We start from the raw sequence: 27,906 nt of genomic DNA on the forward strand, positions 1-27,906 counted from the left end.
GCAACAGTATTAATAATGCATTTTTCCAGCATGTATTCTGCATCATTATTCTACAATTTAAATGAGGTTTAAAGCTCACTGCTTTACTTGTACAAGAGCAATTGAACATTAAATATACAACAGTAACATATTTTCACCAGTGAATCTTACAGCAGAACCATGTTGAAATTCAGCTCAGGGTCACATAAGACTAATTTAACCCTTTCTGTCCTGCCTTGCTTGATGTCCAAGTTCTTGTTATAGTGTGAATGACACTGTTGTGGTTTGTTGAACCCAACAGAGAGCAACAGAACCAACTACCAACAGCTACTCTTCCCTGTTTACAATAATACTTAATGAATACTTGATAGAAATATTGCAGTATTTTTATTTATTTATTTTTTTTTTTTCAGTTTGGTTTACCTACTGTATGAGAATCAACCTACTTAGTGGACACAGTCGTTGTGTCTGGACTTAATTTATATATATAATGTAGGATGCAGTTGATTCAAGGTCATTCACCTCAATCACAAACTTCAGAAAGTATTGTGTTGACACACTGAGTTATCCTCTAATTTCATTTGTAACCACGTGTCTCATTTTGGTTAATAAGCTGAGCTGGTCTAAATATATTGTGCCTTCAAACTGGCGGGGAACTAAAGTGGCCAGCTGGGGTTGGTGTGCAGTTTGGGTGACGCTCACTTCTCTACCTCCGCCGTGAACATCCCTCTCCCCTCGACCGGAGTGCAACCTGCGTGATTTTAAAGCAAAATGGCGACAGTCTCACAGAGGGAAGGACGAGCGACGGTGTCAAGCGCAATGACAAACTTGTGGACATGAGTCGTCGTCGTCGTCCTGAGGTGGGTGTAACGGTCTTCTCTACAGTTTGATGTGCGCAGGGATACAGTGCAGCCAGGCACGGTCATTAGTCAGTGATGTGTCGCTGTCGTAGGTCGCAGTGAATCTATGAAAACACTGCAGTGACTGTGAAAGGTGCAGCCATGTAGTCTTAGCTCAAGTTGAATTGGTTCAATAGTGCAGGCTAAAGTCTTTTTCTAAGACAATGCTGATACAGTTTTTTCTGTGACCAGCTGACTGTCGCATAGCCTGTCAAAATAAACAGCCAGAGGAGGTAGCTCTCTGCTACCTAGCTAAATTGTTTCAGTTTGTACTGATATAGTCGATTTGTGGCAACTCAGGAAAGAGCTGTTTAGTTTTAAATCGTCAGACTCGATAGCATTTGTTGTCACATTGATCATTGTTATAGGAGTTCTAACCATCTGATGCAGAGCTGCATGGCTGCATAGTAAACTTGGCTTCTCTGCCTTTCCTCTCTGACTTTAAATGGCCTATTAGAAACAGAGAGATGGTGAAGTGAATGTGATGTGTGGGGATATTATTAGACCCACATTTTATGGAAGATGTGAAAAGCCAAGTGTATTAACAGTGGCCAAAGCAAAGTGGAACTCCAGTCGACAGAAAAAGAACAGAAAAACATGAAAAGCATTTAAACACATTTTAACATTATCAAAAATGTGGAATGTGCTGTGGCCTATAGCAGTCCCCAATAACACTAAGATATATCTTTTGTAGGACTGCACACCTCTGCTCCACCCACACAGGTGTTTTCACTGAAGTTGCCCGATGAGACCTGCTTCCAGGACTGCTTGGGTGAGTACAAACTGCAGTCAATCGATATTCCCTCACTGCCTGGCTAGTTCTCTTGCACCTGGTTAGGCAAACAATTGATTATCATTCTTATTTATACAGAGAGTCTGGTAACATCACATAATTCCCAGCATAGCTTCACTCTTAACTTCTGCCTCACTATAGCTGTGTCTGAGTGCATAGTTTGTCCACTACATAGTGCCCTCAAAAATTCTCACACTGGAATGAAAAAAGCTGTGTCCATGGCATGTACTCTGTTTTATACTCTGTATTGGTCTACTTTCCACTAAGAATCAAATAATGAAATATATGCAGCACTACTACTACTACTACTATCAGTCAGTAATGGTGCAGATTGACATTGATTGGTTTATTGTTCACTATAGAGTAAGCTGTTGAGTGTCTGTTTTTCTGACACTGATGATATCACTGTTGGCAGACTGGCTGCAAATGCCCTATTGCTGACAGTTAAATCAAAATGAAATCTATTATTAACAGCAGTGCAATAAATTTAGCAAATCTACAGGCGATAGACAGTGTTTACACCTGGTTTTACTTGGTAGTCAATAGCTACAACAAGAGTAGCTATGTGGTGTGACTGCTGGTTAGCACTAGGACTAACCACACTTTGTTTCAGCAACTTTACTGGAAAATGTAATGCATGTTGCAGCTGCTTTCCATTAATTTTCAACAGTTAAATAATAATAATGTTTAAAAAGTACATATTAGCATGACACCATTGGAACAGTTTTAATAACTCCCTGATAATTATGATATTATTACTTCCAGTAAGAATGAAATTTCATTTCAGATTAATCCTCAAGCTGTCTTCAGGTTTTAGTGCAACTGGTGTTTATAATAACTGCAACAGCCTCAGAGGAGCAGGTTGAAGAGAAGTTGTGTTTTAATATAATGATATAATGATAGAGATGTTAAGATTTTAAATCCTGAGCTGTTGGGGGCAAAGCACATTTTGGAAATAAACATTGGATGGCAAGAATATTTTTGTGCTGGCTTAATAGTTTTGTTATTAAAGAACTTCCATAACATGTTTATTTTCATTGGTAGTGTGATTGTGTTAAACATTTTAGGTTATATGTGTTCTTTTGCTTTTGGAAATGTATTTTTCATGTATGGAACAACCCATGTTTCTGTCAGAAACCCAAATTAAAATCAGAAGGACTCCAATGTACCCCATCTGTTGATCACAACTGTGGGTATACCTCACAAGCACTACTCGTCATGAACTGGACAAGAGGGAGCATCTTACATCATAACTGGTTGTAAACAATAGTAAACAATTTTTACAAAGTCAAATGGTGCTTTCTAATTATATCAACAATCAGTGAAAAATAAGGTAACTCCGCTCGATTTTTTTTACGGATAGATGATGAAATCATCTTTTAAAGAAAAGAATTGACAGCTGAGATAACAAGCATCTGTGGCAAAATTAGGACACTATACTGTTTCTTCAGCAGGCAGTGAGTGTACATGATATCCCTGTTCTCTGAAATGGAGGTATGGTAAAATCAAAATGTAGCCCTACATAAGTGAGTCCATCATTCCCTGCAGGTGTGTGAGGATGAGCTTACACGGCTATAGGAAGAAGTCAGTGATAGTTTAACAGCCTAGTGTAGGTTTTACTGCATTAGTATACCACTGAGAGTAAAAGAGTCAACTGCTCGACTAAATAAATCAGATGGTTGAGGCATGTTATCTACAAATTGATTATATGTCACTTGACAAGGTCAAATATTTTAACCAAGATGCCTTAAGTCCCTGAATGCTCAGCATAGCAAACAGTTATGTGTTCTCTGTTGGTCTGGTTGGCTGCTTACACAGCTATAAATGAAGACACCTGGGACTACTTAAATGGGAGTACACTGGCCTGAATTAGCAACTCAGCTGAGGAGCAGCTGCAGAGATGAGATATTTTAGTAATCAGGTGGATATACCAAGAACATAGAGGTCTGCAGAGATATATCAGAGGTGAGGAAATAAGGGCGCCATGTTTTCTTAGAATCATACTGATAATGCAATTAAGTCATATGCTATTTCTCTTGGTAATTAACATATTAAGTTGTTCAGTTTTCTCTTTTCTTTCACATAACATGAAAACATAAATGTCGGTTCCCATTAGGATTGCAACTAAAGATGATTTTCATGACGGTGTTGAACTGTGTGAAAATAGGGAAACGTGTCTGTGACAATTTCCCAGAGGAAATGATAGATAAGGTCAGTCAATGTTTGTTGACAGTTGAATCAAATATTAAATCAATTTTCTGTTGATTGGCAAATTGATTCATTAACTAATTGTTTCAGCTCTAGTTTCCATGTTTTTACATTTGTAACATTTGAAAGTAAGTTCATGAATCGGCAACAAACCTAACTTGCTGTGACATAAATGTCTTTTGCAGCGGTGCTAATTTGTCTCTTAGGCACATGTACATACACTTGTTTTCATTATTCAGTTGGTCTGTTCTGTTGTGTTCTTATTTATTTATAATTTTTTTGTTTAGTCAGTTCAGACAGAACATTTTTTATTTGTGCTTGATAAATGATTACCTGAGCAGCTGCTTGTAAAAGCTCAAAAAAGGTATTTACCATTGCTTAATCACCTTTATATGAATGTCAGTTCAGTTCAGACCTTGATTTTTAAGCTGCAGTTTGGTTTATACTTTGTTTTTTCCTTTCATTTTGTTTATGTCGCAAGAGATAAGCAAAATGTTCCCACACTGCTTGACTTGAATGTGCATGGGGGGTCTGCAATCTGAGGGTAATTATTCATCTACTTCTACTGTTAATAACTTTTACCAACTTTAATTTTTAACAAAATATTGCATTTCTGCCCTCCCTTATCCTGATATAAGATTGTGGGCTTTCCTATCATAATTTCAGTCTTGGTTTCAGGATCATTAAACCCCTTTTCACAATGTTTTCAAATTTTATGAACATTTTTTATGATGATGATTTTGAATTTAGGACATGTTTCCAACATCCACTTCAGAAAATGACATAGTACTTATGTTTGTTGTTGTGTCCATAACAGTGGACTAACAGTGAGATTGAAATCTCTGGGGTTGAATTGACCCAAACAGACAACAAACAAACACATTAATACACATATACATGAATACATATTAATGCACAGCATATATAAAATATCAAGCATCTGGTGTAATAACAATGATTTATGGCAATTCCTATATTTTGTCACTTTTATTAACTGTAGGAGCTCAGTTTGGTGCACAGAGAAGAGATACCACTGTCAATGCTTTGCATCACATGGAGCAGTGGTGTCTGTGGGACTCCAAACAATAACAGTAAAAGTCAGTGCCAACAAAACACACAAGGGTTACTTGTTTCGACCCTGTGAAACTGTGTTTCCTTGTGTCCTTGTGTGGATATACTGTTCAGGAAATAATGTCACCAGCTTTCAGTTATGAATCCCAACACAAAGGTTGAATTTGGAGGGACAGGTTCCCTGAGGCAGGGTGTGTCAGATGTATTCTTGAAATTGTACTGAAATCTTACTGCAGTTGTTTCCCATGTGATCCGTGTAGTGTGCTGCTTGTCAGCTTTATTAACAAAATTTCAGACCATTTACCTTCTGTTTGTCTCTGTTACAGATGTGTTTTTTAAGAGCCATGTGGTGGAATCATTGTTTTCACACAGACTGGTAAGTACACATTGACTGGTTCTTTTTTCTTGTTTTATCTTGTTAAATATACTGCATGATTATACAGATACACCTTCTCAAATTTGACAAATGGAGCCAGTATTAGTAGAATATTGTGTCTTATTAGAAGTGTTATTAGCAACTCAAAATTTATGATTCAGACAAGAATCCCAACAAGGTGACACAAGATGAAGTGACACGTTTGTAACTTGTTTCAAATAGTTTCATTTCAGTTCAGTGGCTATCTGAAGAGATGAAAATGAGCTAAAAATGAGTGTTGATTGTGTTTTAATTGAAAAGTAAGAAATGTGCGTGGAGTCTAATATTCTTGTCAGTATCATCATCATTATAATCATAATGGCAGAGCATGAACCTGAAATGTGACCGTCTGTGAAGAGGTGTTATCATTCAGAGGCACAGTTGTATGTCTCCTTACCGGCTTAACACCTGAAACTGTAGCTCAGATGTGTGAAATGCTCTGAAACTATAGCTGGGTGTGATTACCAGTCAAATTAAATCTGAGATGTCAGTTACATGTGTCAGTGCCTCCACTCCTACACTTGGCAGGTTGTAGGGAGTGACAAGCTTGCTGTTGATTATTTTCCAGTGTGAAACAGAATCACTGACACGCAACTAGTGTTTACAGTACGGTTGTCTTTGTTTAATTTCCTTAAAATCTAAGCCACTACTGTGAATTTTAATGTTAAAATTCTCACCACATTGAAAATATACTAATATCATATTTTGATTATTAAATGAGTAGTTCAAGCACTGCTCAGTTCTTTCTATAGTATTTTTATAGTAAAATACCTACTAAAGTTATTCTCCTTAATTGTCTCTAGCCTCACTGGCAACCCCATGCTGGTTCTTCTCTCTTAACAACCTACCAAATACAGACTGCATACACATGCAGTCTGTATTTTAAGATATGTTTTTAATTGGTATTCAATGATATTGTCCCTAAATGAGGATCTTCATTATAGATTCTTTTTAAAACAAATGACAATCATTTCCAGCTGCTCAGTTGTGAAGATTTGATGCATTTCACCTCAGGCTTTAGAAAACTGTGATGGACATTCTTCAGTATTTTATGACATTACATTAACCAATTATTAAAATAATTGTTAATTGGTTAATTTTAACTTCATCCTTTTATATAGTGACAATTTCAATAAAGTGTCACCTTTTTGCATGCCAGTGCCTTGACAGTGATGACGTTTAATATAAAATGGATGGCATTTAGTCTTTGTACATTTGGTACATCTCACAAAGCATCCATCCTTATTAATCGATATTTTGTGAGAGGGAGGATCAGGTTTTTTAATTGTAATAAATTCAATGACAGCCAAGATTTGTACAGTTCTACAGACATCATGTTTTGACATGTTTTAATACACTTCACATTCATGCATCCTTACTTTCAACCCTCATATAGTAATTTCAGCTTAATTTGTTTGTCTTTTTCCTGGTTGTGGCAGATAGTATGAAGACATGAGAGAGCTTTTGCTCTCTTAATTTGTGACGACAGCTCTACTGTGAAGGATTTGCAGAAATGTATTTTGGATGAATTTCAAGGATAAGGGTTCATTCTCAGAATCTGGTTCTCTGACACATGATGGAGCCTGATTATATTAAAACTTTCAAACCAGCAGCTTTATAATACAGTGTACATCTTGACAACATGAAAACTCTAGTCTTTTCAGTGTCTACTTTTGGATATCATTCATGTTCATTTACATGAATTGCCTGTGGGTTTGTATTAAAGCAGAAACAAGCATAGACTACTTTAACCTTTGGTCCATCAAAGGCTGAATGAAGGTGCAGACGTCCACAGTCCAGCATGGTGCTCCCCCTCTGCAGATCAAGCCTCCTGTTATCCCGTCTCACTCAGGCTATGGACCATTTCCTTCCACTAAGGGGCAGAATATGATCACTGATACTCAAAGTCCCCACTCCAAAGGATAATACATTGAAAAGCATCACCAGTTAACGTGGCCTGTGCAATCACATTACACTGAGCAGATGACTAAAGAAGACATAATGTATAAAAGAAAAAAATCCATATCCATATCCATGCAGTTATGACTGGAGAATGTACAGAGAATGTACAGATCTGTAATGATAATAATATTTTAGCACAAGTTATATCACACTTATTTTTAAGGAAGAAGCTTATGCACTTCCATTATTGATATTTGAGTTAATTGTGGTTTTATTTGTTCTGCAGCATAACTAAATCCAAATTATGAGGCAAAGTAAAAAATATGTGCCTTTTTGCTATACTTAAGGTCTGATCCAGATCCCCTCAAGTCTGCAAGAGTGTCAAATGATCATAGTCTTGTATTTATCCTTCTGAACATTTCCCAAGTCCAAACAACATCTGTCTTTTAGGGTTCAGATTAGCGAGCTTCTATTGTACATGAGCCGTGAGATGGCTAACCCTTTCTGTGATACCTATCTAAGGTTGAGCTCACCACTTTCCTCATTAATTTCCCATTTATTCTCAGAGTTGGATGTGATATTTTAGAGATTTGAGCACGCGGGGCACAGGTTAGGTGCAATTATGCTGACGGAGGACTTTTACAGACATGCTCAATGAAATCTGGAGTATAGGATTATACATGTAGAAAGTTATATAGTGATTAACCTTCATTTCAGTCCCCTCGGTGATCTCTAGGAGGCAAATCCTCCTCCACTCAGCTGCTGTCAGGTATATTTCTCCACCCCAGTAAATGACCTTCAAAATGATACATTGAGGCATTCCTTCTCCTCCTTATGCTTTTGAAGCATAAGAAGAATAAAGAAAAGGATTTGAGCTACTATTTCAGGTAGCTCAGACAGTTTCTTAAGCTACTAGTTTTTCTTCAGTGGTAAGGCCAGGTAAGGTCAGAGGTAACTTAAAGGCATCCTGTGGAATTTTTGACCACTAGTAGTGCTGTGGAGCAGTGTTTTTGAGGGTGGGCCCATTTTGTTTTTGTTGTGCACACTGACTTAACTTGACCAAAGGTAAACATGACTAACTCTGCAGAGCACCTTTAAGGTATAACTGTAGAATGTTTTTTTATCTTTAAAGGAATATATCTGTCACCACCAACATCGTAACCTACTAAAATTCTATTAGCATGGTAAGCGATGGGAGATGGGTATTTATCCTATGCCACTTTGTAGTGTGTTTTCAGCTAGTGCAAATGCGTGTTATGGCACTGACTTTCAGGAAACAAATATGATGACCCAAACTGTATGTAAGTTGTGCATTCATCTATAAAAGTCAAATGCTTGTTTAGACACACGAAAACCAACAACTCAACAATTAACAACTCATTTTGTGTATTAAAAACTCCCAAAAAATTCCATTTGTTTTCAGTTTAAAATCTGTGGTTTGAGATTTTTTCCAGTTTCCTAAACAAACTCACTCGTTTAACAAATTAGCTAAACATGAGTAATTTGAAACAAGAAGGAATAAAACTCATTTTTTTACTAAAATCAAGAAAATGCCACTTCATTTTAAAAACGTGGAATCAGGTGAAATAATTGCAAACCCCATTAGCCAAGTTTTCACAGTTTGAAGAAAATAACATTGAAGTGGGGATTTTCACAGTGTGTGTATTTTGGTGTGTGTCTGCATGTGTGGGTATGTTTTATTTCTTCAGATTTTTGCCTTGGAGTCAGGGATACGATAACTTTCTAAAACGAATCTGGAAAATTCCTGTTAATTGGTTAATGATATAGGAAGAAAAATCAAAGCTCAAATGTTATAATTGTGATTCACCATAATTCAACATATTGATGCCCCGATTTTATTGTTGATTTTGCAGTTTTTTTAATACTATCATTGTTTAAATTTATATTATTTCGTGTTACGTCATCATAATAATTAGTAATCTTTTTTTTCCACAGATGCAATGTTACTGATCAAGCCATTTCTAACAGCTGCTATCTTTTATTTTTTGTGTTTGTACGTTGACGCTGCAGAAAGCGGGCTCTCGTAACAATAGCTGCTCCCTCCCTCGCCCCTCAAAGAAAGGACATTTTTGAGCCCCTTTGATTTGGCCCAATTTGTTTTGATGTGAGGAGTGAGTGGTTTTTAAAATCTCCTTAACTCCCCAGGCCTGGCCCAGCCTCCCACAGGCCTAATGACCGTAGCCTGGCCCGTGTTGAATAATACAGATGCTCGCGAGGTGGAAATGGGGAGGAGGGCTAGGGGTTAGACATGGGCCCTCCTTTTACAGTACACCTCCATTGATAAGATTGTATTAATTGGTATGAATAGAGGGGTTTTCTCCCTCTCCTTGTATACATTTACCATTATACTCATTAGCTTCCCGTTGCCTCCCAGCGAGTTTCTCCTTCACATCCCCCGGGCTCTCCTGGGAGGCAATTTGCATCTCTCCATGGTGTCTCTCTGGGGTTATTGAGGAAATATTAGCCCCTTTTCTTCTGTGGCCGACCCTTTGATTTATTTGGAGCTGGAGCTGATAGAGTGGCACTCACATGTTAATGACTGGCGCTGATACAGGCCCCTGGTGCAAGACGACGCATTGATCCAGGTTGAAAAGGTACAATTGACAAGCAGTACTGAATAATCGTCTTACGTGCTTGTGTGTGTGTGTGTGTGTGTGTGTGTGTGTGTGTGTGTGTGTGTGTGTGTGTGTGTGGACCTTGGGAAATGACAAGGGATTCCCAATGCTGTCAAGGCTACTGCGCTCAAGCTGTCCACTTTTCCTGATAGAGTTAAATAAATAGGCTTTTGTTGGCCTCTGCATTCCTTGTGACTTTTTGACAGCCACAGTTTTGGCGTTTTCTCTTCAGGGTCTTGTTTCTTCTTTGTTCACTGTAGGCTCCGCTATTCATGTCATCTCTTTGACCCCATGCAATCATAGTGGTGCTTATTTTAGCTGCTTCTAGGTCTCTAAACCTAATCAGAGGCTGCAAATGACACATTTGATCCAGTTTCTGTTTGGAGTTGTTTGTCCTGGACTAATAATAGAATTCAAGGTGACTACTGAGGACTCACTTTGGTTACCATTAGTGACTGCGAGGCCCCTGTTCCCTGTGTTTTTCCCCCCTGTTCCTGCCGTGGTGCACTCATATTATATTTTAAAGAAAGATAATGAGAGATTTCATCCCAATACCTGCAATGCTTGACATGCCTCCGTACCTAAGCTCACTGATGTCTGCTCTGCAATGTGGAGCCTGTCCTCAATTTGGAGAGCAGTTTGACACTGACTCCCTTTCATCTGAATGGTCACATGTCTACAGCAAAGCGGCAGCAACAAAGTTTGTTATATATTTCTTTTTTTTTTCACCTCAGCTGAAGTGGAAAGCATCTGAGCATGTCTAATCATAGCAACAACTTCTGTCTTGCTTAGTATTTATATACTTTCAGTTATATGGTAATAATAACATTTAATAAAAGTCAACATCCTAACTGCCGCTAAACAAAAATACCCTCCACTGCAATCACTGCATCTTCTCTGCATACTTATAACAGATTAGAGGTTATGTATATCAATTGCGTGGCTCATGCATATTGTTATGAAGGAGAAATGCAGGAAATGGAAATGTGCCATTTCAACGAGCCGGCACAGCTTGCCAAAAGCAGGCAAGTGGGTAGTGCTTGTGGTGATGGTCGGGTTTGTTTTCCTCTCAGTGTTGGGGGATGAGAAGTCATGTATCTAAACAGAGCAGATATGATGTTTATGAGAGCCATCTGCTTGGCAGCCCTCCTGTGCCTACTGCCCTCCTCAATGTGAGAGCAGCCTCATTAAAACGGTCACATGCCTGAGAAATTTCTAACTGCTGTTTTTTTCTCCTTCTTCCCCCCTTTAAAAGGAGTAGAGTTTAAAACTAACAAAGCCTTGGGAAATCCCCATCAGACATCCCTCCCTTAATCCATTTAATTTTGAAAGGTATTGTTTAAAGCTTTAAAGTTTATATCGTTTAATCCCCCTCCAACACTACGGGCAGCAAATGAGGCCGTGTCAGCAGCTTGAACAGATATAATCTACTCCACACAACAGAAAATCCTCCTTCAAGACAAGGTTGCATGGGTTTCCTGTGAACTCGCTGTTTGATGTTTCTACCTGCTATTGAACATGACTTCTGTCTTAACCCAACTGTCACTCGCTCCCTGTCCCCTTTTATCACTCCGAATGTTCTCGCTTCACCTTTTTTCATCAGTAAATCTACCATCACAGCCATTTCACTCATTCCCCTTTTTCAGGAGAGGGGGCAAGGAGAAGTTTGTTGTGGGCAGTTTTTTTTTTCTTTGCCAGTGTTGTACCTTGGTTAAAGAACAAGATTGTTTTTGTTTTGTGAAATTCTGACTGTCTCACCTGTGGTTCAAGGCCAGTGTGACCCTCATGTCTCTCAGATTTTTCAAAATACATTATTTTCTAAGCTACCTGTTGGTTAGTTAAAGCATTTTGAGAAATAATGCTTATTGATACCAGTCTCATATCAGTACACTTAATATGAATTTACAGGCAGCAGCTGGTTAGCTCAGCACAAAGACTGGAAATGAGGGAAAAAGCTAGTCTGGCTCTGACCCCAGGGAATGAAATACACCTACTACAACTTGCACTAAACAAACAAGATATGACATGTTAGTGAGCCACAGAGCTGCTTGTAGGTGGATTCTGTTACCTTTGGACAGAGCCATGTTAGCTGTTTACACCTGCCTCCAATCTTTATGCTAAGCTACTGTAAGCTTGCCAGCTTCTTACTGTAGCTGACATCATGACTGGGCTAGCTTCTGCTCCACTAGCTTCTGTAACTCAGTTCAATCTCTCATTCGGCATTTCTGTCATTCTTGTAAAGAAATTGAATGTGTATCTTTGGTATCACCCATATTCAAACACATATGGAGATCTACTACTACTGCTGCTATTAGAAACTGAAATGATTTTATTGGAGTCTGTGGACAAATGCTCTCCTGTAAAGTAACATTTTCAACATCCTAGTTGTTATCTCAGCTGTGTGTTGGTAATGGGCTTATGGGAAATGTTTGTAAAGGCTGCTGGAAACACAAATATCCAATAAACAACAATATTAGTATTTATTTATTTATTTAAATGGCTTACTTTTCTAGACATACGATAGTGAACCACACAGGATACTGTTGAGTAAGGTTACATTCCAAGGAGGGAGTTTTTAGTTATCAGCATTGTTCGTCTAATCTCAGTGGGATTTTGAAGGTTTTCTTTCTTGTGGAACAGAACCTGAAAGTTCCTGTTTCAATTCTGTTATGTGCCTGCATGTACCCTTTTTTTCTAACACATTATTTTCTATTCTAACATCTGATTAGTTTAAGCAATAGTTCAATGGGGAGATTTTTCCCCAAACAACAGAGCCAGCCTTTCCTCCAGTTGTCTGTCTTTATTCTAAACTAAGTTACTGATCCTCACATCTGAGTATTTCTCAAAAATACCTAACTATCAGCTTTAGGTTACTTCTTCCAGTAATGCCTACCTGTGCATCTTTTCTTATATCACTTGAATGCACACTGATATTCTTCTTGTTAAAACATGCATTAGCATTTTATATGTTCCTCGTATAGAGTGCACAATTTCTTTGCAACATACCACCTATGGCACTCATATATTTTCCTTTAGTGTATAATTTGAGTCATATATCTCTACTATATATTTTCACTCAAGCATGAAATTACATTGTTTAGTTATCAAAGGTTTTGTGTAATTACATTTGTGCAATTCAGGATGACAGGGCTGATAGTGTCTGCACAAGACGCTGGCATACATAATCACAGCCAAAATCCCATTAGGGAGAATGGAGACCATTATTATGGAAATGACCTTTGGGTGACAAGAATTCAGTGGGATAAAAGAGTATGTAATCCAGACAAAGACATCGTGTGAAGCCATTCTCTTCATTTTCTCCTGTGCAAATTTAAGAAATAGTGTGTGTTTTATGAGTCTGTCAGTGTTGTGTTTTTTAGTATCACATTCTTATGCAAAACAAGCCAGTTAGTCACATTGAGGAAAGTGAGATTTGGCTTGTGGTGTTTTAGTAATCTCTTTCTGTTGTTTGATACTCTGGTTAACTGCAGGGCTAAGATAGCAGGAGAAGAACTTAACTGTGTGTGTGTTTTTTTTTTTCTTTTTCCGCTGTGGCACCTTTGCTGAGAGAGCATGCTCACCTTGGGATTACTGGAGTGTCAAACTGAATCTCTGTCTGTTTGTTTTGAGCCATGCTTTGATACTCTCACACTAAAGAGGCAGCTTCATAAATTCACATTGTGTCAAATAAATCAATAGATCCCATTAGCTGAGGAAGTTGTGTAGTGCAGTACTTGAGGGACTTTGGCCCCCCTTGTTTAGACATTTCTTCAGCAAAGGCGATGGCAGAGGAATATAAGGTTGGCTGTTGATCCATACAGACAGCTCCAGCAGTTGAAATGGTTTGGCTGACTGGTCCCAGTTGGTCTTTAGTGCTGTCTCCACTGTGCTGCCAGCCTGGGTATTCAGTTGAACAGGAAGAAGGAATTTGCTTAGACATTCACAGCCTTACAAGCCTACAGCGCCAAACTCTTCCTGCTCAATCAGTTTGTTGTTCTGCTGGACTTAAAGTTTTGGATTTCACTGTTGGACATATTTTTTTTCTAAGTCATAATGAATGTATGTTTTGTATTTTTTTGACTCTCCATTGAAATGGCCAATAGGATTTTGCCTATTGTGATGCTACAACTAACAGTTACTTTCACTATCAGCCACTGTGTAGATTATTTACAGTTAATGGTATTGTCCAGTAAATGTCAGAAGATAGTGAAAATGAATAATAAAATTTTCAATTTAAAAATGGAAAAATAAATAGGTAGGGTTAACCTAACCTAACCTAACCCTTTGAATATCTTGTTTTGTCCATCTGTCCAAGACCCAAAGACATTCAGTATACAGATTTGCATAGATGGTTCTTGAAGTGTAGATCAGATAATTGCATAGACAGGTCTCAGAGTAACACTTGACCTCTGCACTCTGTGTCATTGTGATGGAAGCAGGTTGTGGTCTGTAGTCAGTCGCACCTGCTGTCATAATAGTATTGCCTTAAAGGAAGTCATATAAAATTATTGCTTACACAGTTACCTTTACTAATTAAATAGATAATTCAGGCAGAACTTTTTGCAGACAAATGTTATGGCATTTTCATGAAATTAGATTGTGCACAGTGGAGAATAACAGGAAGATGAAAGAGAATAGGGCATGACATGTGCTGAGGTTGTGAGGCAGACTCAAAGCCATACTCATGTGAGTACATGGCACGCTTCCCAACCCACCAACTACCATAGCATGCTGCAGGAGATCAGTTTTAACTCCATGACTTGAGTTGACTTCATTTCTGCTGTTACTAAAGTACCACTCAAAGCCTTTATTATTATAACTGTCTGGTTTCCAGGTTATCAGGTGCACCTCTACAATCTAATGCCCTCCGAAACAACAGCCTTACAATAATTCCTGTCTATTTAAGGATTGCTGTGTTGAGTATCATGTTTTTGTTGGCGCTATGATTCTGCTCTGGGCTGCATTACTGTATCCCTAGATGTGTCACTAATGTTTTGTCCACCCCATTTATATAATATGCATGAGGTAGACAGATTATTAGGAACGGCACTCTATATAAAGCACTTCAGTAAAACACCAGCACTAACAATATCTTAAATAATAAATAAGTAGTTGAATTATTGCCTCTTTGGCCGGGTGAACAAAATGAGATATTATAAGCTTTGTAAAGGTACACTAGTTTATGGCAATGCTAGTGTATTTGGTAGCATAAGATTGTACAGATGTACCTAATAAACTAGCTACTGAGTGTGACACACAGGGCAGATTATCAGAAACACTTGTTAGTATAATTTTATTGGCTCCAAAAAAGTAGGATATATTGCTTGGCTGTTGTATTAGGATTACACCAGATAGACCAGATGTACCCAAGAAACTGGTCACATCCAGAGGGTATCTATAGCATGAAACATCATTTTTTGTCACTGTTGTCCTCAAAATGCAATGAAAAATCTAAACTTTAGGTCTTGAAAGATAGAAAATTAAACTAAGACAAAAAAAAGTCAAAACAGACAGAAGTCTGCTCTGTTGTTTAACAGAGCACAATAATGATGATGCTCCTAAATCTTATTTACCAAATTGAAAAATGAGGTGAACTTCTTGGGTAAAATATGAAACCAGGATAGCAGAAGCACACAGCAGATTGGTCTGTGCATACAGCTTAACAGTATTAAAGCTCATAATCCCTGTAAATATCTTCAGGTAAGGCAAAGTCAGCCTTTTAACATTGACTAAACGAAGTAAATAGAAGCAAATATTTTTTTTTAAACTCCATTCCTCTTGAACCTCTGTTCATTATATATAGAAGTGAGTTGGTTGCTAATGAGGCTTGCACATTTTGAACCAAGATATTTTGATGGTTTTGCCACCCTGCCGTTTTGGGGTAACAGTGAGGTTCGCTTTAAATATAGAGCGTCTGTTCCCTCTTCGAACCTCTAACACCACAACAGATGGGAAGAATATGGAGCTTGGAAGGTTTTACCTCAGAGGTGGTAACAGTGAAGCCACTCATTAACACTGAATTTACCACTTCGTTAGCAACGCAACTTCCTGTAGAGAGCGACCAGCCCTGGATGTCAAATCCACTGAGCATACATTAGAAAATAAATCAGCTTTGGACAACACAGTGCAATCTGTGATAAGATGTAGCACACACATGTTTAACTGTAAGCTCATCATGATCCTATTAAATCATTCAGACATCAATTTAGTATGTTTAATGTTAAAAAAATATGAAATAAAATCAAAAAGAAATATAGAGTCTTAAATTCAACCATTCTGAAAAGAATTGGTATGTCTGTCCATGTGTATGTGCAAAGGTGTATGTTTTCTTTGTGTGGGTCTGTGTTTGTGTTTTAAGACAGATTGTGTGCCTGCCAATTTGTCAGGATTCAAGTAACAACAGTCTCATGCTGGGATCTGTGTTGGCACCATCACAGAGTGATAAGACGCAATATGATCTCATTGGAGGTGTACTTTGTTCCCATGGAAATTGGTCAATTTTAGCAGACGGCTGAGAACTTTAGGTGGAGAAGCAGGAAGGTTGTGTCCCACAAGTACGCTCACATAATTAAGCATCCTCGCCAGGGTATTCAGGGCTAACAGCAGGGTTTGTTGTGAATAGAGGTGGCGAAAGAGGGTGTTGGAAAATCATAATGCAGCACAGAATAATACCACTCTCATTTTACGGAGCAGTGGGAATAGCCCAAAAAACGATTTTTTTTAACAGTACCATATTGTCAGTGTGAATGAGAAAAAAAAGGACTAGATTTTATCATACCTGTTGTGCAACAGTGTTTTCATTTTGTAATTTACATCTGTATCATCTCATTTGTCTTCAGTTGGTTGAATTCTGCACTTCAATAAAGGACAATATGCTTGTGAGTAGGCTTGACACAGCTTGCTTGAAATGATTAGAAAAATAGAGCACTCTTAATAATTTTGTGATATTCTTTTATATTTCAGAAAATATTGCTACTATGTCTGATCTGAAGCCAAATGTACAAGAGGACAAAGATGTGGAATCAGTGTCTGCCAGCCCGGGTCGTACTCAGGAGCCATTACAGAGTCACACATTCTCTCTGAAAAACAATGCTGCAGGTCTGTCCTCAGATGAACACGAAAACCCTTTAAATGGAACCCAGCCGAATCCATTTGTATACAGCAGTGTCCCTGCTGTTCCCCACACAGGCAATTCATTGCCTTCAGGAGCACTTGTTAATGGACCTGGTTCACACCCCACCTGTGTCCTAGGTACACTGTGTCCTGAACAAAGGCACTGTTTTATCCAACAATGTCCTGGATGCCGTGTGGCAAGTGGAGAAGGACACGAGCCCCGAGGTGTTACCACCACCTAGTGAGCTTCAATCAGACGCTTGGAAGAACACAGCGGGGCCTGCTGTAAAAACACTGGCCACACAGCCAGGTGTCAACACGCCACAGTCTCACTTGGAGGAGAATGAGTCTAAACTGGCCTATTCCACACTGTCAGGTGACAGTGCAGAGCAAATGCATATTAGCCATCCTTGCACAAAACAGACAATAGAAGCAGGATCTCACCGCAGCGCTGAATGGTCAGAAAGCTCCTCTGACGATTATGATGATGTTGAAGTAATCAGATGGGATTTGGCAAGAGAGTGCTTCTTGCACAATAACAGAAGCTTGGAGACCAAAGTGATGCACCAAAGAGACATGCAGCACAATACACATGTAAAAAGCATGGCAGGCTCTCTAGAAAAGGTTAACAACAGCTTGAATCACAGAGACAGACGTTTCTGCAGTGGTAATGATGTTGAAAATATTGACCTTGCCAACAAAGACAATTCTTTGGACACAGAATCTGGTGGTAAATACTCTGTTGTGCCATTCAACAATCCTTCTAGGAACACAGCTTTAGACTCTGAGCACCATATTTATAGTGCAGCACAGGAAGGCTGTAATGAGGAAAATGACCCTGAAGATGAAGACAGTTTTAGTCCAAAAGTGGAACAGTTGAAGACAGAGCAACTTGAACAAGATCCGTCCTTCTTTTCATGCACAGTATGCAATGTTAATTTCAAGGAAAAAAGAAATTTCCATAGACATATGATGTATCATTTAGGCAAGCATAATCAGGTGAACAGTGAGAATGTTTCACAGACCTTTATATGCAGGGAGTGTGGGCGTTTGTTCTGTGATAGCAACTCCCTCATGAGGCACATCATTATTCACCGAGACAGGCTGGAAAAACTTATGGAGGAAATCAAAGGTCTCAAAAACACTGAATTTGAAGACAGAGGCACCACAGTACAGTGCCCTCAGTGTGTGTTTGAATGTAACTGCCCGAAAATCTTTGTCCAGCACGCCAAAACTCATGATAATCTGAAGCACTACTACTTCTGTGAGGAGTGTAACTACATTACACTCACACAGCAGGCACTTGAACTACACTTACATGTCGCACACCTTAACTCACACCAGCCTCAACACGAGAAAATGACTCATACTAATGATGCAGAGGAAGCAGACCATGTTCAGTTCCAGTGTAAAATGGGTTTTTTCACAAGCAGAGACAGAGCAGTATTGGAAAGACATTCTGAGATGGAGGATCAGCAATCACACTATGGTAATTATAAAAAATTTGCAGACCACCCCGAAATTGCTGGCTGTACACCAGATCTGTGTAAATCTGCTTTTGGAGAAACAGCCCATTCACCCCACTATTCCAGAAGAAAAGGGGACATTTATGTTCAAAAGTCTAATGACAAAAAAGGTAATACTCCTCAGTTAATGTGCCATGCTGGCTGCACCAAAAAAACACCGTCTTTGTGGAGGATCAACAAGAATGGAAAATTACTCCTACAGGCAGTAGAAAAATTAGATGTGGCAACTGATCTCACCTGTGTGGAAGAAGACACTGAAAGAAATGACCTCAAGGCTTTTGGCAGCTCAAAGCAGGCAAACTGTCCTGCTACTGCTGATTTTTTACTATCAGCCAGAAATCTTAAATTAGACCAGATGTTCTGTCAGGGTAGCAAGAACGACCTGGAAAGCAGGAGTTTACAAGCGCAAGCAAACCAAAATTCTCCATCAATGAGAAAAATGTCAACACCTTTGCATAACTCTATTGACAGTATGAATGGTAATATATTGCCAAGGCTTAGCCAGAGGCATAAGAAACAGTCTGCAGTTAGGGAGTTGGAGAATGGTTGTGAGGGCGGCCATAACTTCAGTGATGACACCAGCAAAGCTACAGGCAGCTTCTTGGAAAGCAGTGAGAATGAAAGCAACCCATATGCTCGGAAGTATTTCAGAAAGAGGCAGAGGTTTTCAACCATAGACCAAAGCCCCCATATACTCAAGGATGAAGATGGTGGAGATGAAGACTGCAGTGACATAGAGCAACTCATAATCAAAGAGGAGTATATCGAAACTACAGTGTGTGATAATTCCCCAGAGTCACCTTGCACGTCTACAAGTGACAGTTTTGATGTTTTCCCCTCTCAAGTGGTAGAACACAAGCCCTGTCCATACTGCCCTGCCATGTTTGAGTCTGGAGTGGGTTTGTCCAATCACGTGCGAGGGCATCTTCATCGTGTCGGCTTGAGCTACAACGCTCGGCACATGGTTTCACCAGAGCAAGTGGCACTGCGGGATCATCAGCCGCGAACCCGCAGAAGGATCCGGACTGGCTCGAGGAAAATGAGGAAAGGTATGAGTTTTAGTTCAGTTTTTGTTAGAGACAGTTAAACACTAACAACTCAACACACATGGATCACTCACTGATGAGGATGCTGACTTTTTTGGGAGAGCTTTAGCCTCAATCTTTTAGCACAATATCATGTATGTAGCCATCAAGTGAATATTTAAGACCCTTTTATAAGACAGCATTTTGCAACCAACGCAAGGAGCTACCGTTATCTTAATTAGCTGGTTACAGTTGATAAAATCTGCAAGCAAGCCGTAATTTCTTTGGTAATGCATGATGTTAAAATTCACAGCTGCCGGATACTGGGATACTGGGATACTGTAAAGAAAAGCTTGTGCAATATATAGCAATCCACAAATACTTTTGCTTGGTGTTCTGATCCTTTCAATTATTGTTACACTTTATCTCATAATACAGCTGTTAAGCCAGAAACCCAAGGAGAGCACACATGTCCCTTGTGCTGGGGTTGGTTTGATACTAAGACTGGCCTCTCCAACCATGTGAGGGGACACCTGAAACGAATAGGCAGAAGTATCACCAGCACCAGTAAGTCTCCGCTGTGCATTCTAAACGAACTGCTACAGGACAAAAAGGAACATCGGAACATCCTCCAGGTCCTCAACAAGAGCCGGTTCCCCCAACAACCTTCAGTCTCACAGAAGTTCATCAGCAGCAGTGGCCTGGTCTTGATGCGTGCTGCACTACCAGTGAAGATCCAGTATGAGATGAGGAGTCCACACCCCATAGGAGATAGATTGGTGCCAAAACAAGAGGAACATGCCTTCTCAGAGAGCAGTAAAGCACAAACAGGCATTAAGGCCTCCTCAAGCACTTTAGTTGAACTGCTCAAGACAAGAGGGGACAGTATGGAGCTTACAGCCAGAAATGACCAGGATGCCTATGCAACCAGGAAGCTCTGTGGTATGACCAAAGAATACAGGGAGGAGACACAGATCACAAGTGTGGAACCAAACTGGACTCGTGGTATGGAGTCCTATGCTTTAAGCATGATCGCAATTTCATGGCTGAATAGGTTTTGCATGTTTTAGCAGATACAGTGTACAGTAACTTACACTACTTCCAAAGTACCACAGAGAGGGTTTGAGTCTCTGCAAGCTGATTTTCAGTCTTAGGAACAGTAGTAAATGAATCTTAAACACTCTGAAATGGTCAGCATTTATGTAAATGATACTTTAACTGTAGTATATATATATATATATATATAAAATATAAAACCACTCATCAAAACAATTTCAAGACATGTCCCTCACCTATTATATCTAAGCAAATCAAAGTAAGTCCCTAGTCAGTTTAATCATTCATATGTCATTTCTATACAAATGTGCAGAACATATTTTGCTCTAGTGTAACAATGGCTAATGCTTGGGGTAACAACATGTTACTTGTTGCAGCCCTTTCATAAGTTATTTTCAGCAAATACACATATCCCTTAATAAGTTTTGGGTTTGCATATGGTCACCTGGTGTCTTTATTTGTCACTTTATCATCATAGAATAGTGTCTAGTGGAACTTGGCTTAAGAATAATACATGCATATTGTACTTGCACTGTTTATGGATATAACATCCCCTCCTTAACAAGTAGCTGAATCACATTGCTCTTTTTGTTAAGGTTCCTCTGCAATTGTTCCTAATGTCTGTACTGCTTGATTAGACTATAAACCTTTAACTACAGAAGTGAGATTAGAGTTATTTAACTGCATACTATTAATCTTCTATCTATCTGATGCATGATTTGAATTGTAGCAAGTCCAGTATATGTTATATCTTTAGCTCAACAACAGTATTTTGGGACAAGAGTTTTTTGCATCATAAGCCTCTGAAAACTGAAAGATTTGGCAGTGACAAAAGTTGACAATTCAAAAATAAGGGCAGGTAGAATCAAACTCTATCTATTTTCCCCTTATTAAGAGCTTTTTGAGCTTTGTTCGGTTGAAGAGGAGCGCACTATTTATTGTAAAGGGAATTGGATTTGTTTAATCAATATTTTATCACCAGTTTACAGTATTTCAGTGCAGATACCTGTATACTGCAGATATGTGCCTGTTAGACAATGTGAGAATGGTTCACAATCATTTGATTTGTGGGGGAAAAAACACATATTGTAGACTGAATGCAGCCAAAGTGTTTTTGAAGTTCATATTAAAAAATCATGAGATCCTCTTGATGTTGAGTTGGAAGCCCGTCATCCATGTTTGCACCATTTTTGATTAATGTCTGTCCAAATCAAACTTTCAGTCGGGTACAGGGAAAGATGTTGGTAAAGATTTAAAATCACGCTGCCCTTTGTTGAGTTTTGTTTTAAACTGAATGGCATGGTGCTTGTCATTATTATGTTGTTACAGTGGCAGCTTTCTGCTGTGTGTGCCCTGCCCTCAAAACTGCTGTGGATTATAATTTATAGTGTACCATTTTGACAAAACATTTTCACCATTGAATATATTCTTCCTACTAAGAAAATCAGTGGGACATTGTTGTTAGCTCTTCTTTAAGCTAAATTACTTACTGAAAAGTAAAATCATGTTTTTTTTAAAAAAATTTGAAAGATCTTTTGTGATAACTAGTTAACCATCCCAGTTGTGAGTGTTTATTAACAGTCAGTGGTGTGCAGCAGTATCACTGCCAGGTTTCTGTCATAGGACTAACAGATCTGTGATTTTGTGTGTGTGTGTGTGTGTGTGTGTGTGTGTGTGTGTGTGTGTGTGTGTGAGAGAGAGAGAGAGAGAGTGTGTGTAGTTTATGAATCCTCCGTGACTCTCATGAGGTGGTGTATGTGAAAATAGCCCCCCTGAAGACACAAGATTGTGTTAAACTTTACCAGTAACACTTTTCAAACAGGAGAGTGCAAATCAGATGTTTGGAATGAAGCCAGGTAGAAGAAGACTTTAGATCACACTGGGAGTAACAGTTTTGCTTGATAATAAAATTACTGCATGAACTCAAACACTATTTTACAGTGCTTTCTTCAATCAAAAATCCCATTAAAATATTAAGATTAAGCAAAGAGAAAATCTAATCATGCAATTTTAACCTAAATGTTTTGATCCATTTGCTTTATTCTCTCTCAGATTAATTTAGTTTTGTCCATGTTCTTTCTTTCAGGGGAATGTGATTCAGATAAGATTTGCATTCACTGTAACAGCAACATCCCCACTGCTGTCAATCTGTCTGGTCATCTTCAAGCCTATGCGTGCAGGAAGAGGATTGCTGTTTTTGAAGAACCAGGTGAGTTTCTGACAAAAGCAAAATGTCAACATATGTGTTTGTGGCATTAAATTAAAATTGTGTTTTAAGTGTAGACAAATGTAAGATTAATATAAATCAAGTGGCGCAATCTGTGGAGCCAAATTAAGGAGAGACAGAATATTTGTGATGACTGCTTCTGACATCATTTAAATTAGTCTGTAATCCCAACATACATCTTACTTAACTGAAAAATTGATGTTTACTAGAAAAGATTTTTGGCTTTGGGATGATTTATTTATACTGCCTGTCAGTGATAACTTAATACATCGACTCAGATAAAGTAGTGTGGTGTTTTGTATTTTAGGCTATGATTATAAACAGAAGAAGCCAAGACCAAGGCCTGGGCTAAAAAAGAAGATTTTACCCTGCTTGAATGCTCAGATTTACACACTCACCTGCAGGTAAATACAGTGGAAGGTTAGAGACAGTACGTAGGCATGGTTATCTGTCTGGAGAGTAAAGTGGGAAATCTCTCTACCCAGTTACAGATTTTGTACATACGTACATGACCAATAGCTCATCAGCCATGCAAGACACAGGGGCTGAACCGGAAGATGTATAACAGTAAATTTGTGGTTCCTGGATCTGCATAGCTACAAGGGTCCACATGGTGCAAACATAAACTGGATGCTTGTTTTCTGCACTGTATGTTTGCACTGTACTCCACAGCCTTGGTCCTGTTCTCATCAATTGGCTGCTCAGAATTTTTTCTTTTTTTATCATTCAGCAAAATACAACAAACAAAGGGGCTCTACTTCTTACTGTCAGGAGGTCACCATCTTGTTCTGTAGTGCACATGCATGGAAGGTCTCTCTGTCTGTCAGTGTAGTCAGTTGTCTTGGAAGAGACGACTGATATGTGTAGTCTACAGCGAGGAAAACCATTCAACTAGTTCTACAGTGAAAAGGGACGCCGTCAAGGCACATAAACTGCTGTTGTCTACACATACAACAGTTTCCCTCCTTTAGATTGAGTTGAAACGGCCAGTGGCATATGAACCCCTTGTCAGAGTAATACACAAGCTATCCCCTCACTAACCCAACAGTCATAGACAGAACAGGTTCCTGACCCAGGTCAGTTCCTGTATGTGTGGGATGTGTAACTGGGTGTTGGAGAGATATTGACTCAACAAGAGAGCAGCTCACATTTTCACATTGGAAGCAAATGGCTGTGCATGAAGTCTAGCAGTGACTTTTTCTTTTTTTTTACTTTACTTTTGTAGATTCTGTGACCTCGTTTTCCAGGGGCCCCTGTCTATCCAGGAGGATTGGATCAAGCACTTACAGAGGCACCTTCTGCACACCAATGTGCCTCACTCAGGGACAGGGATGGTGGAGGTTTTGGGTCTTCATCACAAAATAGAAATAAGCATGTCTCATGAGCACCCTGACTTTATGTAGAGTGGTACCTGTCAAGAACATCCAAATGCCTCTTGATTTTGCACACTATTTTATTTTAGATTAATCTGCAACTGCAACTGAAGTACATAATAGTTAATCCAGACTACTTAATAAGCATAATGTATTAATACGACTGTATATATATATTGGCAAAAACTTTATTATGGGATATTTTAATGCTATGCTTTGCCTTATCCACTTGGCTAATACAATTTATAGGACTTCTCTTTACTGGCTGCTGTTTAGGTTGGACACTGTTTAGGTTGGCAGTATGAAAAGCAAAAGGAAAATATTTTGTCAACACGAGCTGGTTTGGCAGTGTAGAACTGCCATTGTCTCATATGTTTGTCATGATAAAAAAGTGCCTTGTTATGACAAACCATTTTGTTAAAATAAGAAAATATTATCAATGTAAAAAAAGTATCTAAATAGAGTCTTGTAACTTTTTATGCCCAAGACAGAAGCCTTTCTCATTATAAAAAAGATTAAGTTGTCAATATCTTTTTGCCATAAGGACAAACATTAAAAGGATTATTGCCACTGCTATACAGACAAAATACATGAACCTGAGCATTTGAATGAAGTTCACATCTCACTTTCTTTTAGAGCACAATGTATAACAAAAATTGTGCTCTTTTTCAGCAGCATGCACAGGGCTGTCATTAGTCTGCAGATGCTTCGTAGGATTTCACCTCTCTGTGCCTGTATCAGAGAGAATCTCTCTTAATCAAAGTGACATTCAAGATGCAGCATTATGTTGGGACAGCTTGTTCTGTCATTGTTTGTTCTTCTGCTTAACCTTCAACCTTCAGTGTAATTTCTGAAATCTGGCTCCCATCATTAGCTGTGATACCAACATCTTTTTATGATGAGAAAACTAGTTATAACAAGAAAACGTTACAGTTATAATGACATATTGTTAGAACTATTGTTTCTCATTGTGGCAGTTCTGTATTTCCAAAGGCTTGGGCCCAAAATGCGTCACTGTTGTTCTCATGTGAACAAGAATGTGTTGTAATGATACATTTCTAAATTTTCATACTGAAGACAGACCATATATTGAACATATATTGAACATCCATAACCTGTCCTCTAAGCTTATCGCAGCTCTTCACAACTTGATGCTTATTTGGCCAGGTAACAGACAGTTACATACTTCCAGAGAGAAAATGGGCTATGCAATGCACAAACATAGCATATTATTTTGAACTGATGCTGCACTTAAACATATCTTTTTTTCTTCTTTTTTTGCATTTCCACTGTTCAGCTAATTCAGCAGGGAAGATAGCACTTTGTCTTTTGCACAGGACATTTATTTATTCTTGTTCTGTGTACACATCATACATGTTTTTTTTAAAGCTAGCTACTGTTCGTCATTCTGAACAACTACTGTATGAGGTCTCTGGCTGAACTCATTGCCAAAAACTCACCTCACACTTAAAAAAAATCTGCTTTTTCTTTTAAGTTCCATTTAGGAAAGAAAGTCATTATTAACTAACATTATTAACTAATGTATTCTAATATAACAGCCCTCCTCCTTCATGAAGGTTCTAATGTTCACTTTTTTATTAAACTGTGTTAAAGAGGTGTTGATTCAACTGTATGGTCATTTTGTAGGATGTACTTTATTTTGACTACCGCCCCTATTATTTAGTCCACCTCATTCAAATCAATGAGGGTAGGCTAAACAATGGACGCACCTCTTTGTATGATTCAATACAGTTCAGTGGCACAAACTGCAGCCTCCAAAATAATGAACAGAGTTGAATCAACACCTCTTTAACAGTTTCAGCTCAAACTGAACATTCTAACCAGACCATTACTTTTAGCTAGGTGTTCCTAATAAACTGACATCTGGGTGTATACTGTAGCATCGTTATTCAATGAGTATGAATGTATATATTGCTTTCAGTATTGCCTGTCCTATAATCGTTTTTCACATTTCACATTGTAAAAGCCAATGACTATAAGGAAAACAGACCTGTAGATTTAACTAAATTAAAGAAAAGTTTTGCTCTGACCAGATGTCATGTAAAGTTAGGTATTTTATGTATTTATGTATCTATCATGTTTCTCAAGGTGTTCCACTTGTAGACATGTAGTTCTCCCTAACATAAAGCACTATTACAATTTTTATCATTAGAAGTTTCAAATTATTAGATCATTTCTATGTAATAGCCTATATATCTTACTTCTCTACTCAGTTTTGACTGTTTTTAGACTTAGTATTGAACAGATTCTAATTCAGCTTTTGTAGGAAAATGTTTCTTTAGTAATCAGTGACAGTAAATAGTTTGCATGATATATAAGTGTCATTACTGTATATTTGGCGAATTATACTTAATCATCCAAATCTGACCAGCAGCAGTTCTGATAAAGTGGACAAAAGGGTTGACATGTGTGTGGACAATACAGCAAGCTGTCTGAGACTTGAAGTAGAGCAAAAGATTTCATTTGTAAGAGAGTGGTGTTAATCACATTAGGTACTGCCAATTAAAGAGAATGGCCAAATGGCTTTAAATATTTGTCAGTGAAAGCTTGATGTCTGGTGAGTGATCAGTATAAGCAAATGGACACATTTCTGATGCAAAAATACAGGAAGGACAAAAGTTTGAAGGTTTTTTCCTTTTCATATAAACAAAAGGAAGTACCATGGATTACACTAAAATTCAAGTTCAATTTCTGCAGTTATTTCATTGTATTTCAAGGGTTTATCCATGTTTGGCTCTGCTATATTTGTATTGATATTGCACTATTGTCATCATCATCACCATCACCATCATTATCATCATCATCATCAAGTGAGTACTGGTTTCACTATTGGTGTAACAAGTGATCTGTGGGAGGTACACTGCAGTAGCAGAGATCAAACTAAAAGCAAAAGATTGATTTCTGTCGGATTTTGTGGAGAACCATTTAAAATTGTCAAACGTTCATCATGAAATCTGTCCCTCTCTGTGCATAGATTAATTCACTGCCCACAGTCATTTCATAATAAGTCTCATTTCAAGAGAAAGTGTCTGATAGAGCACAGACACAGGTTTTAGCAGCAGCTGGAGTTGCCCTCTTGCAGCTGTTGAAAGGTTACAGGATAATTAACCATTCCCTGCCCACAATCCACTTTTATTTGTTATGTTTAACAAAAATTTCTTGCAAACATTTTGAGTAAAAGATGCAGATTTCAGTGTCACTTTGCACCATTATTCCCATCGGAAAGTAATGTTAGGGCTATGTACTATTTTAAACTCCAGTTTGTAGCATTACAGGCTGAGTGTTTGATGTAACCAATGCTTGATAGCCACTTCTGGGTTTTCTACTTACCAGTGGCAAAGGGGGCTAACCCTGCAGTTTATCTTGGGCAGTATTTAAAGCAGCGATCAAAGCTGTACAAACCAATTGTCATCATGCTTCTCCGGAGGGAATTTTGAAGTACATTAATGCTCCTTCTTTGGGAAATAATTGTGCCACTCTGTGACTTCATTAGGTCTCCTGGCTGTTTCAAAAGATGTTCTCTCTGGAGGTTGAAAGCCACATCGCTGGCAGACAGCATCCCAAGGGGCCGAATGAATAAAAAAGGAGAGATTATAATGAGATTGAGTTAGCCATGACCAGAATTGGGCTTTTCATTATTCCACTGGCTGGAGAAAGAGAGA

The 27,906-nt window shown here is 38.5% G+C and overlaps 1 protein-coding gene across 1 annotated transcript; it reads left to right on the forward strand.

Moving 5' to 3' along the window:
• Positions 1 to 656: 656 nt before the first annotated feature.
• znf644b (zinc finger protein 644b) lies at positions 657 to 26,778 on the forward strand. The gene is given in 9 exon segments (XM_018670085.2): positions 657 to 839; positions 1,573 to 1,650; positions 5,277 to 5,326; positions 16,867 to 17,150; positions 17,152 to 19,591; positions 20,006 to 20,572; positions 22,710 to 22,832; positions 23,158 to 23,254; positions 24,076 to 26,778. Coding segments are annotated over 6 exon segments (3,675 nt in total). The 5' UTR covers positions 657 to 839; positions 1,573 to 1,650; positions 5,277 to 5,326; positions 16,867 to 16,880; the 3' UTR covers positions 24,254 to 26,778.
• The last annotated feature ends 1,128 nt before the right edge of the window (positions 26,779 to 27,906 follow it).

The sequence above is a fragment of the Lates calcarifer genome, linkage group LG17 (genome assembly GCF_001640805.2).
Source record: "Lates calcarifer isolate ASB-BC8 linkage group LG17, TLL_Latcal_v3, whole genome shotgun sequence".
Lineage (NCBI taxonomy): Eukaryota > Metazoa > Chordata > Actinopteri > Centropomidae > Lates > Lates calcarifer.